A 13,207-nucleotide genomic window follows, 5' to 3' on the forward strand; every position below is an offset into this window, starting at 1 on the left:
TGAAAATATACTCTGGAAAATCTCCATGTGAAGGGCTGTGTAGTCCTAACACTTTACCTTGGCCCTCCACTCGATCAGGAACTCCTGATACCTCAGTGTGAGTGTGCAGAACCAAGGTTTAGGCCTAAGCAGCAGGGTCAAGACAAGAGGTGTGTTTGGACTGAGCCTTAATGTGACGTCACATTTAGTCTGAATGGTGTGGAAGTATGCGGCTTCAGACATCGCCTAGCTTACTCACAGCTTGATTAACAGGATTTACTTTAACGCTATGCTCTTGTCACATAGATTTGGATGTAAATACAGAACATAATACCAGATTATATTTAGACTCATGTAGCTGGAGTGTCATTAATGCCAGAGTCTTTGTTAGTCTGTGAATGAAACCTGGATTAGCTGATGAAAACAGCTTTTATTTCCCACGTCTGCTCCTGTGGCTCGTTTCCACTGTTGTGTATTTATGTGAGACGTAATGTTTGTTGTCTCTGCAGAGCTATAAAAAGCAGCAGCAGCACTCCTTGCTCCTCTTTGTGCTCCGGGCTCCACCTGCTTGTTATTTGGAACGAGTCCGTCTGCTAATTGTTTTCTCATGCATTCTTGTCGGATGTTGCTGCGTTTTTCAGGGCTGAACTGGAGGTCAGCAGCAGGATGATGAAGATGGTGATGATGATTACATAACAGCCTGCACTCTGGATTCAATGACTGGTGTTTTTCTTTCCTGCAGTCCACAGCCATGCTGTTTTTAAGGAGCAGGAAGCATTCCCAAACAGGACCTGTGAATGAGGTCACTGGGTTTACTCTACTGTTGGTTATTTACCTCGTGTTGAGCGTCAGTCCTATCTGTCATCACCGCTGAATGGACTGTACTCTGAGACAACACTTTAACCAAATATTTGCTGTTTTACTGACAATGGTTGTACTTTTCTCTCTCATTTTAAAACTGTAGTAATGTAGTAATGTTTAAGTCACTCTAGCAGCCTGGCTGTTCTTATAAAGGCAGTAAATAAAAGTTTATCAGTTCAGTTTTGGTTAGAAATTAAAAACCTTTTTATCTGTTTTATTGCAGTAAAAGTTGGTACATATAAAGATGATCACAATACCAGAATTTTAAGCTTGTGTTTAAGGATCTTTTTAACAGGCCACAGCACATGTTTCAACTTTAGGTTTGACTATCTCAGGTGAGCTCGGACCGAGAAAAGCAGTCAGGACTTCTGGATGTTGTTGGGTGCTTATGTGTCTGTCTGAGTGAGTGATCTACTTTTAGAGCCATACATACAGAGTTGTGCTTTGGGCGGATTTTAGTTGTACTGACAGGTGTCAGTAATGGCTGCTTCTACTGCAGTAAATACCTCGGATACAGCTTTAGCACTGCGTCCATTTTACTAGAACTGGAGCACGTTTCTGTATGAAATAAAGAATAAAAACAACCCTAAAAGTTTTTCATGATGGGAAACATGTTTTTGCTCTTTGGCATTAGTGTGATAATTAGAGGTTACTTGTGTGAATGCTTGTATACAGTGGCTGCTAGTGGAGTGATTAGCTCAGAAGTAGCCACAGCAGCACTTTTGTCAGAACTAGTCTACATTCTTTATTAAAACAAGCGCAGAGAGCAACTCTGAAAGCTTTCCATGACAGAAAGGGTGTTTTCGCTCTTCTGACAACCTGCTTCAGTGTGGGTTTGTGAGAGTTACAGGCACAGGGTTAGTTGTTGCAACTAACTACTACTACAAGGCCTGCTAGTAGAGTGATTAGCTTGGACTTATTTACTTATTTACTGATTTATTTTTGGGCTTTTTAGTGCCTTTGTTTGACAGAAGAGGAGAGTGGATAGAGTCTGAAATGGGACAAGAGTGGGGAGAGACTTGTGGCAAAGGGCCACAGGCCAGATTCGAACCTGGGCTGCACTGGTACATGGGTCGTGCCTTAGATCACTAGGCTATCTAGGCACTGACCATATGCTAGGTTTTAACCCAGTCTTGTTGATATATGGCTTTCCCTTTGCATCATCTTACCTCACATTTGTAGATGTGATGACGTACTGTAGTCATCACAGCATAATGCTGGTTTTTAATGCTGCACTGCCTGAGGGGTCAAAGGTGACAAGCATCCAATGCTAGTTTCAGCCTAGCCCCTTACGTGCAGAGGTTTCTGAAGATGCTCTAAATCTTTTGGTGATATTATGAACTGTAGATGGTGAAATCTTTAAATTTCTTGTGGTTGGATATTTAGGAATGTTGTTCATAACCTGTTGGACTGTTTGCCAGTGCAGTCTTTGTCTGCTTTGTTTTCTTAATTCATTCTGAAATTAAGTAGATTAGAAAGGGAAAAAACAGACGCTGTAAGGATGAGAAATAGAGAAGTACATTTGGCCAAATCAAACCAACATGTTTTGCAACATGTAGTTCTTTATCAGGACTTACTTGTTGAAATATTTATGAAATAGTGGGTGTTTTCATGATCCAGTGAAGTCTAGTGTGGCAGATGTGACCCAGCCTCTTGTTGTGTACATGAACAATAAAGAGAAGGTCTGCGGTGGATGTGTGAATGTGAAAATAGCCCAGCAGCAGGAAATGAACCAAATAAAGCAGATCTCAGTTTCAGTCCTCCTCTGTTGGCTGATAGCTGAAGCACCGAGTGTCAGAAACAAATGTTAACTGGGGATTTTTTCTCATTCATATGAAGTCTTTAAACCGGACATAAAACAGCAGATGAGACTTTCCCATGAGTCATGGCGTGGTTGAACTCATTGGTGCTGTTCCGCCCGCTGTTACAGAGCATTTTTAAGAACTGCTGCAGTGTTTCTGCTCAGTGAAGGAGTTTACAGTTAGGTCACTCAGAGTCTGTCTATAGATGGAGGCTGGTCTCTGTTAAATTAGGAGTTAGCATTGTATTATGTCTTTGTTCCTGATCACTGGGTCGTAAACAAAGGCCTCCCAAAGGTGTTATGGGACGTCTGGCCACACACAGATACAATGTGTGACATGAAGATGACAGATTAGTGCCATTCACAACAACAATGCATGCATTTACATTATTTAAGTTTACTAGTCCATGCTCAAGTAAATGGTGTTTATTTAAGCTGTTCTGTGGTGGAGATTTGACACAGAAATCCACCAATAAGGCCTTAGAATAAACTAACAGAAAACTCATAGTCAGAATTGTGTTTTATATTGAATTTATTCATTCTATATTTGTTGGAGAAAGTGTTAAGTTGATGAAAAATTCCCTAGGAAATGCTCTGTCATTGTGCTCTGTACAGCTGTTGCAATGTAAATTAAAACATTTGATTAAATTTTAAGGATGCACGATAATGGATTCTTACAGATCTGTGATATGCTGGTATTTCCAAATTCATTTTAGCTAATACTGATATGGATACTGATGTAAAAGACCTAACACTTCAGTCTTTAGAAGACCCCTTATACTTTAAAGATGAACAAAAGAAAAAGACTTCAGCTGATGCAGGTCTGTCTTTCCTGCCCAGAACTCCACAAATTTACTTGTGCATATGATCAGTATTTACTGCAGATACATGAGTTGTAGATATCAATAGAAATGTTCGTAATGGCTGATAAGATAAATGACTTTAAAGGTGCGGTGTGTAATATTTAGCCTTACCTCCAATTTCCATTTATAGCAGCTGCGCTGCAATCCGCCAGCGAATTATACCACGGAGCTAATCACTCCCTGTCTGCTGAATCAGTACAGTTCCACTGCACATGCTCGAGTCTGGCAGCGTCACGTCCCTGAAGCACCACTCTGCACTCCGTGTCTATTCCTGCCAATCAGAAAGCTACAAACAGGAAGTCTATAGTGTAGAGTACCTGGTACTTTTAAAAATACTACACATGCATGAACTCCGATCATAATCATCACTATATCAACATTACATCTCATCCTGCAGCGAGAGCAAAAGGTCATGAGGAGGTCAGTGGGTCACAGAGCCAGAACAGTGCCATTGATGAAGAAAAGTTAACTTTTGAAGTTAAAAGCCCAAGAATTTTACATAAAACCATTCATCCTTTTACGCAAACCTTTAACCTTTCAACTCCTTAATGTACTCACCCATGACAGAAGCAATAAAATTATGGAATCATGCTGGAATGAACGACAAATCAACATGTCAACAATAATATGTTGACATACTATTCCAGCATGAACCTGCAGTTCGCCCATGATCCCTGCCCTCTGGTCAGGGTTGCACTTCGTTGCACAGCACTCAAGACATGCTTTCAGTGTGCAAGGTCGCTCACCTTCAGTTGGGGCAAAACCGTGGTGCTGACGGGCAGTTGTATGTGGAAATTGAGGGTTCACATTTAGTGGCATAAACTTGGTAAAAATGGGAGATAATATTAATTAGTAGGCCTGTCTAAATTTGTGTTTAATGTCCTAAATAAATAAAATTGCTTTATTATTATTTGGTCACTTCTGTGGTTTTTAGAACCATGCAAGATGCTAAAATCAAAGATGGCGGAAACCTATGAAGGAGACCCTCCCCAAGTATGAATATTTATTCTAAATCAGTAAAGATAAAATAATTTTTTATATTCAGGTGATTAAACACCAGTTTAGAGAGACATATAAATATTATGTTCTGTTTTTTATCAACTTTTTTTTTTTTTTTTTTTTTTAACTAAACACTACTAGGTTAAATATTACACGCTACACCTTTGAGCTGATATTTGCAGATACTAATGTAATGCTGATAATGTCTTGCATCCCTAATCAGTATAAATAACTTTTTCCTACTAAGAAGTTCAGTCCAGTAGGAAAAGTCGAGCATACAAATGAAAAAAACCAAACAGGGTAGGCTTTATATTGGGAGGTCTTGAAGTGGCTCAGATGTGCTTTTGGTTGTCATTTACTAAAACTGACCACACGATGAAACGACAGATTTTGGGGGCTGGTGGGTCCTGAAACTTTAGACGGATCCGCTATAATCTTTCTGAAAATATGCGGTCTGACCTTGGCGTAAATGCAGCAAAACGGATTCATGTTAACAAACGTTGACCTTTCTGTCATCTTCTTTAGCTCTCTTACTTTTCAAACTAACTGCAGTACATGCTGTGACTCCTTCTGCTCCTCACTCAAATTAAAGTGAGAGCTGTTTTGCAGAACCTACAGATAAAACCAGCATATGGCACAGTAGCAGTTTAATCTTGATTATCTTGTTTTTTCTGTAATTGAAGCTAGATCAATGACCTTGCCATGATGTACTGTGTTAATCTCATGTGCTGTTGTGTTTCAGGTGGTACAGGCTCAACTCTAAAACAGGGAAGAAGGAGAAAGAGCGAGGAGACATCCAGGTCACTGTCCAGTTCACCAGAAACAACCTGACTGCGAGCATGTATGACCTCGTCATGAAGGACAAGAGCGCCTCCACCTTCACTAAACTAAAGGAGCGAATGAGAGGGAAGAGGAGATCCAGCGACGAGGACTCCTCCTCGGCCGTCCTGCCCGGTGGTTACGGGTCTCTCTACCGGATGAGGCATCGGCTGCCTAGCGACGGGGGAGGGGAGGAGGATTACGAGGATGACGAGGGGGGAGAAGTGCGGAGGAGCAAGATGAGGACCTTCTTCTTAAGAGGGAAACTGAGGAAATCATCAGACACTCGCTCCAGCACATCACTGGGCTCAGAGAGCAGCGAGTCTTCATCTAGAGGGGGGAGTCTCAGCCCCACAGCCGGGATCAGTGTGGTGGTCTCTGATCTCTCTAATTCGCCCAGTAACAGCAGCAACCTGACCGCCGACAACAGCCCAGGTGAGAGGGACCGGTTCAGAGGTCCTGTTATAAGTGTGGCTTTAACTTACTTATTATCCATTGGTTTAAAGTTATAGTCAAGTTTTTGCCAGTGTTTCATTTTGTCAACTAAAATCTGCTCACAATTATTTGTCAGTTCCTTTTTTCAATTTCAGGAAGGAGAAGCTATAGAAGCTATAAACAGATCTTTGATCATGGAATTTGTGCCAAATCTTCATTTCGTCTCCAAGTACTTCCTATCACATGACATTGTTGAATTTCTGAACCCTTTTAGTGACAAACCCTTACAAGAAAATGTCATTTTCCTGTGAGATTCTCCCAGTATTTCAAATGTGTCCTTCCGCTGCGCACTGATATCCTCTGATCAGCTGTGTGGGTCTGCGGATTTCTACAGGAATAATAACACCACACCAAGCAAAAAAAAATCATAATATGAGCAATTTCGAGATGATGATTTACTGTGGATACGAGAGGATATTTGTATGAACCGGAGTACACCCAAGAAGAATTTATACAGATGGAGAGTCTGAAAAACTTCATTTAAAGTTTTGAGCAAGAAAGATCTGGAGTTACCTGTCGGTGTAGGTGTGGAACATGCAAACCCATGCCCATAATAATAATTATTATTACTGTTATTTATATACTCTGCTTTGGCAACAAAGGTCTAAACAGTTCATGACATTAAGCATTTCTTTAACCTTTTGAACCTTTAATTAATGAAAACTACTTTCCAATGATTTTTTTTACCAAAATCACACAAATTAAGGTCTTTTCTTCCATTTTTTGCAGAGCACACGGCAAACACGTCGCCCAAGTCGTCCTCTCTCCAATGTGAGTTTGGTGATGAGGCCGGTGAGATCACCATCGCAGTGCCTCAACACACTGTGTGCGTTAACGGAAGCCATGCTTACGACGTCCAGCCCCTGGACCCAGGCTCAGGAAAACCTGTGGATTCTTTAGGCCTGGGACTGCTGCAGAAGTCTTTGCCTCTGTCCATGTCCCTGCAGAACCTTAGCCCACACACGTCTTCTTCGACCCTCCCCAAAGGCCCCGTGGGAGACGGCCGCCGCTGGTCCTTCGACAAGCCCGGCGAGGAGGAGAAGGCTGCCATAGCGGCGGCTCTGGAGAAAAGTGGCCCCATGCTGCCAGATGAAGAGGAACAGTTGGGACAGGCTGTGCTGCACAAAGAAGCTGCGTCCTCCTCCTCCTCGTCTACGGCGGAGTTGGAGAGTCAGGGGAAAAAGCAGAGGAGGAACTTGTTCTCTCACGGGAGGAGCGAGTCAGCGGGGAAAGGGCAGAGTCAGGCCAAGGATGAGTCTGAACACGCACCCGCCGCCACTGAGGAGAAACACAGGGGATGGTTTGGATCGAAGGACTCGCACAGCAAACCCAGGTGAGACACAAACGCTGAGGTATCACAGAGAAGACAGTGACAGGTTCATTTGTTACATCAAACAGGTGATGAATTAATATTTCAGTATGAATATGGATCAAGCCATGAAGGTCAGGAGCATGCTGAGAATTTACACCTAATCCCTGCATCGTTATTAATATAATCAGGTTCCCATTGACCTGTATATTTCCACTATATTTACATATTCGAGCTGCAGAATTAACACAGAAAAGAAGGGATGCCTTGATTATGTTTACCACTGACACTGATCATCTATGAGTAAGATTAGACACAGGAAGAGACATGGTTACAAAAAGTTAAATAACTTTTGAGCCATAAGTCATAGCAACTTACTCCCCCCTCCCCCTGGAAGCCCTCCTTTTGCCATTCTAATGACGCTATCCATGCCTTCAGCACCCTTACTAAGGATTTTCTAGCTAACCTGGAACTTGAGTGACTTTCTAAGGCATTTAAAGCATAAATCCAAACCAGTAACTCTGATATTGAACATCCTTTTTATCCATTTTTCGATCATTTCTGTTGCTAGCAACTGCAGGATAAAGGCTAGCAAGCTAGCTCAAGGACACAACATAATATTACAGTATGATGTGTTTAATGTGTAAAATTTGGGAATATTTGCAACATCATGTAGTCAGAATCTAGATTGTGATGCTAATTTCTGGTTATAATTATAGCAACCAGTGGAATTTTAAAAAACAGGTAACTTATTTACCAGTGCCTTAAATTGGAAAAATCCAAGATGGCAGACTCATTATAAGGGACTCCCCCTATGTATGAATTAAATATTATTCTACAATGATAAAAAAAAATTGTATACAGGTGAGTAAACACCAATTAAGATAGGCATATTTATTTATTTATTACATGAACAGTGGCTCACTTTAGGTTCGTAGCTTTAGCTTCAGCTAACATAGCTACACTAGTTACTTGGGTAACATTACTACATAGACTTAAGCCCATGTAGCTACATTAGCTTTAGATTTAGCAATGTAAACTTTAGCAAGTGTAACTTATGAAGTATTAGCAAAGAAAGCTAATGTCTCTTCTTTAGCTTTACCTTTTGCTACGTAGCTTTTTTATATCAATAAAATATGAGTTTATGAAATTTACAAAACTGTAAAAGGTATACAGTCCTCCGCTATGTAAGCTATGTAGCTATGTAACTTATGTAGCTTTGTAGCCTTAGCCTTAGCTACAGATGCATAACAGTATCCTAACCCTTACCCTAACGCTAACCAGAAGTTTCTTCCAATTTTATACTGAAAGTTTTAGCATGTGACAGATGCAGTGTCTCACAGTAGTGGTCTGCAAGAGGGGGTGTCTGAGAGCTGTGGTTTTTCACCAGACTATCTTGGGTAACTGGAATTTGAAAGATTAAAGTGTAAGTGAACCCTCGGCTAAGAGCTAACTCTGCTTGCCTCCGTAGTTCAAAAAATGCGCAGCGAGTGAGCAATTTGGTACTGAGAGGAGAGAGGGGAAAAGGACAGGGGTTTTCCAGATGAGGCGGGAGTGACTGTCATATCTGCTTGTCAGAGAGAGACACAGACAGAGTTCCACAGCACTGCTGCCTCATAGCGATCTTTGGAGGCGTTTTCCCACTCCCCCCATGGGAGTGGTCTCTGAATGGGAAAGTCAGTTAGAGGCAGTAACGCTGTACTTTTTATATAGAGTTTTTGATGTAGAAAACGACTGATGGTCGGTTTCTACATCACATGTGCCCCACCTTTTTGAGAAAAGATTTTTCAAGGCAGATGTCCATTTGAGCTAATTAAAAGCCATAAAATGCAGATTTTTATCAGTTTGGTGCAAATTTCAGAAATAACAGCAGTACTAATGTGTTTTATTATTGTTTAATCAGATACTCAAGTGTACAGATGAAAAAAAAAGTTGAAGTGTTCACTTCCTCTTCAATCACAATAAAATTTAGAAATCCTAAAATCATCTGTCCCAGTTTTAAAAAACCTCACATGGATCTGTACTGCTTTCTTGGAGCAGAAGCATGTTGTTGACTGAATAAGGATGACTTTTGTGCTCCTTTTTTTCTGGTAACACTTCCACCTTTTGGAGGTCTCAGTGCACTACAATGCTAAGTAGACAGACCTCTAAACCATCTGATAAATCAAAACAAAACTGTGGTTGTATTTGGATCAGTTGATGTCACTCATTGATGATTGGTATCAGAAGCAAGAAACAGGATCTGGGCATCCCTGGAGCCACCAGTTGATTACCCGATACTTTAAAGAGCTTTCAGAACTGATCAGAAGTTTCTTTAAACTGTTGATATTGAAGGACCTTTATTAATTAATATTAATATGATATCACCTGTTTGGAAGTGAAAATGAATATCAATTTGAAATAGGAGCAAATGCTGGAAACACACCCAGTCACAGGAGGATAAAGTTTCTAAATCAGTATTCAGAGCAGCAGCATTATGTTAAACAGTTTTCTCAGTATTGTTTACTTTTTCACGTCCTGTGTACCAGCATGCTCCCAGCTCTGTACACAGCTCAGTCTCTGGTTACAGCAGGGATCTGCAATGCAGATGGAGCGAGCTGCTCTTTCCAAATTATCAAGCTGAAGCTTCATGCACACATAATATGGCTCGGTAATAATGTTGATTTCACTGGGAAGATGATAATGAGAACAGGAACGATTGTTTTTCTCTTACAGGTTTTGTGTAAGTATGTGTTTTGAGTGTGTGTTTATAGGTGTGGATCTTGTGTTTGCATTTAAAATATTTGTGGGCAGGGAGAAGAAAATCCCCATCTAATTTTTATTTCCTCTTTAACACGAGCCGCTCTGAAGTGGGTGATTTATTTTGGGGTGTTACTTTCTTCACTGCACTTTCTCTTAAACTGCTCCCTGTTGCATTGCTTTGTCACTGTTTTATAATGTTATTCCTTAATGCAGGCTTAAAAAGACACTTTAATTTTAGTTTTATCAGTTAAATCATACTAAAACAGGAACAGTACAATCAAATCCCCATGTAAACAAAATATTGGCCTGATAAGCACATGCTGATTGAAGGGAGGTCAGCGATTCTGGGTCATAGTACACTCTATACCTCTCTGCCAGCTCTCTAACTACACATTTTCACAACCTACACATCCACATGTGTTTGGATCCATGGGGAAAAGTGCCAAGTTGGCTCCGGTAGCACCAAGTAATCACTACACACCGCTGCATCAACTTTTCTTACATAACTCATCCGGGGCCAAAGAAACCACAGAGGATAAGCAGAGAAGGATGTTTATGGATGGATTATTGATAGACTGTGGAGATATGAAGCACGTGCAGCCGTTTTTAACAGATGATGTTTACTGACTTTTACTGATTATAAAGTAGTCCCCTTTAAACCTACTGTGTCAACATGTTGAAATACTGTCCTGTTTTGTTCCTAGTGGAAAAATCTGCAGCTTAAAGACATTATTGTGTCCACTAATGGTTTTATTTTTTGTGCTGGCAGCACTCACAACCTCAGTTTTAGTGTCTCATATTGGTATGGCTCTTTGTTACGGTTCTTTGTTAGTTCCTGAACTGAACCAACAAACCCCTGGATCTGGTCTGGTGTGGTATCAGTAGGGTTATCACTGATGTTCACCAGTGGTGGAACCAGAGGGTGGCCTATAGGGGCTAAAGCCCTGAATGTTTGATCTGAGCCCACATCTTGCAGACTGATAAACGTTTATTTTTACACAGCAATATGATTGATAGATACAAAAAGAAATGTATGATAATACAACCATTTTAAACCCATCATGGAAACATTATTCTTGTAGCCATACAGTGTTCACTTTCTTGACTAAAACTATGACTGAAAATGTTAGACAGATGCTGTTTTTCAAAAAGGAACACTATACTAAGACTAGCTAAAAATAGATCTTTGGTGATAATAGCTATCAAGAAAAGTTAGTCCTGTGTTTGTCAAGGAGACTTATACAAGACTAGAGTGTAGTTTTTGTCAGACATTCAAATCCCTGATATTTCTCTACTCTGGGTAAATCCATAAAATTACAACACATCTGTAGCTTTTCTGCCTATCACCTGTAGAAGGCAGGGTTTCTGGTTTAGCAGAGTGCCTAGCACACAAAGGTATGATTCAGCACCTGATTCAAGCAAAGAGAATAAATGTTTTGAATGTGTTGTCACTTTTTATCGGCTAAAGCTGGACCAGAATGTTTTTCAGTTTTACTTGATTAAAACTAGACTAAAACAATAATGAGTTAAAGTAGCTAAAATGTGCCTAAATCCAATAATTTCTATGAGACAAACCTTCAATTTCCACATGCAATGTCTGTGCTGTGACCCGCTTACAAATTGCACAGCAGAGCAAGTCACTCCCTTTCTGGCCAATCTTTGCAAATTTACTGCCCGAGCTCTAGGGCATCCCAGAAATGCCACTCCACTTCTCTTTGCTGTATACATGTGCCATGTCTGTCCACTTAGAGCTGGTCAATCCAAACAATCAATCCAAAAGTGCAAAAGTATCTGGACAACTTCAAAGTACAACACGACGCATGGGCTCATGTCAGTATATATATACAAATAATATATGTACAAAACAATCCGCTGCTGGCTAGAGATTTCTGTATGAACTCATAGTTCTCCTGTGATCTCATCTGTCTAGTCTCTTAACTCCTCAGGGCCGCACAGCATTGCACAGGGCTCTCAACATGCTTCTAATGTGCGAGGTCGCTCACATTAAGTCGTAGCAAAACCGCTGCACGTCATAACGCAGTGCAGCCGGTGTATGTGGAAATTGGTGGTAAGACTTAAACCAAAAGTAACCAAACTAAAATCAACCATTTCTTTGAACTACTTAATCGTATACACATGCACACTGAAGTATAAATAAGACCTTTACTGGTGTCCCAAATATTGACATTTTTTACACTCTGTCCTACCTTTATCATGTGACTTTAGAAGAGAAATATCAGAGATTTTCAGCAGACTTGTAAAGTATTTATCTTCGACACATACTATGTATCCATAATGGTGACAGAAGAAATGACAGGTTGACTAGTTTCACACATACAACTCACCTGGGTATTCAGGAGTTTTGTGCAAGTGTGCATAAGAGTGTTGAGTCAATTATAGAAGAAATGAGGAGAAAATAAAAGTGATTAATAAAATAAGAGAGATATTGGTGAAAGGATGATAAGATATTGCATTCACATGAGTATAATTTTTCCTTTTTCTTCTGGGGCTCTCATGCAGGTCATCCAAGGAGGCAAACATTGTTCGGCTGTGCAGTTTAATGTGGTTTTATTTCAGTTTTGATTTTGAACATTGAGGGGAGAGGAGACTTCAGAGTGAGCTGGGATTTTTGGGTACTGCCTGGTGTACGAAAAACTTGATCTGAAAGAAAAATAAATGAAAATTTAAAAAAAGCTCATTTTTTTAAAATGTGATTGTGATGTGCATCCATTGCATTCTGTTTCAAAAGTTGATTTTTCATCTTTTTTTATTTGGGGGTGCAGGGAGTAAAAAAACAGCTGAAGCCCAGGATGCTAAGCTCCAAAAACACTAAACTGCATTGGCTTTTGTTTTAAAAAATGGTGCTGCCAGTACAAAAACAATTTTAATGGGACCTAATGTTGATTTCAAGATTTTATCTGTGGTTTTAGCTGCAGCATGCATTACTATGCACACAAATAAATGATTAAAATTTCTTTAGTTTTAGACTCTCTTTACATTTCTTAATTGTTAGAAAAAGACTGTGATGTGTCAAGGTAATGAACCTGAAGAGTTGTATTCCCTTACAATAGTTTTTTAACTGTTTGACCTTTTTCTTTAAGTAGCTTTAATGTTTTCATTTCGTCAAGGTCTACCTCTTTCCTTGCTGAATTAACTCCAAGGTGAACATGTCTGTACCTAGTTGCACTGACCCCCAGTGGCCAAACAAACAGTTGCTACAGGTTGAAGCTTTTTTCAGCCTAATAAAGCAACTTTTAAAAATCAGATTTCATATGCAACATATCTGCCCAATTTAAATGTAAAAAGGTCCTATAAGGGCAGAAAGGGGCTAAAATTTGA

The 13,207-nt window shown here is 40.1% G+C and overlaps 1 protein-coding gene across 2 annotated transcripts in view; it reads left to right on the forward strand.

Annotated features, from left to right (window-relative positions):
• The window catches only part of rab11fip5a (RAB11 family interacting protein 5a (class I)), a 53,764-nt gene that overhangs the window by 24,291 nt on the left and 16,266 nt on the right, over positions 1–13,207 (forward strand). For both annotated transcript variants that reach the window (XM_041813491.1, XM_041813493.1), the window contains exons 2-3: positions 5,246–5,757; positions 6,547–7,150. In XM_041813491.1, coding sequence (XP_041669425.1) covers positions 5,246–5,757; positions 6,547–7,150 — 1,116 coding nt within the window. The remainder of the gene's footprint in view (positions 1–5,245; positions 5,758–6,546; positions 7,151–13,207) is intronic.

This window comes from Cheilinus undulatus, linkage group 18 (genome assembly GCF_018320785.1).
Source record: "Cheilinus undulatus linkage group 18, ASM1832078v1, whole genome shotgun sequence".
In the NCBI taxonomy this organism is placed as follows: Eukaryota; Metazoa; Chordata; class Actinopteri; order Labriformes; family Labridae; genus Cheilinus; species Cheilinus undulatus.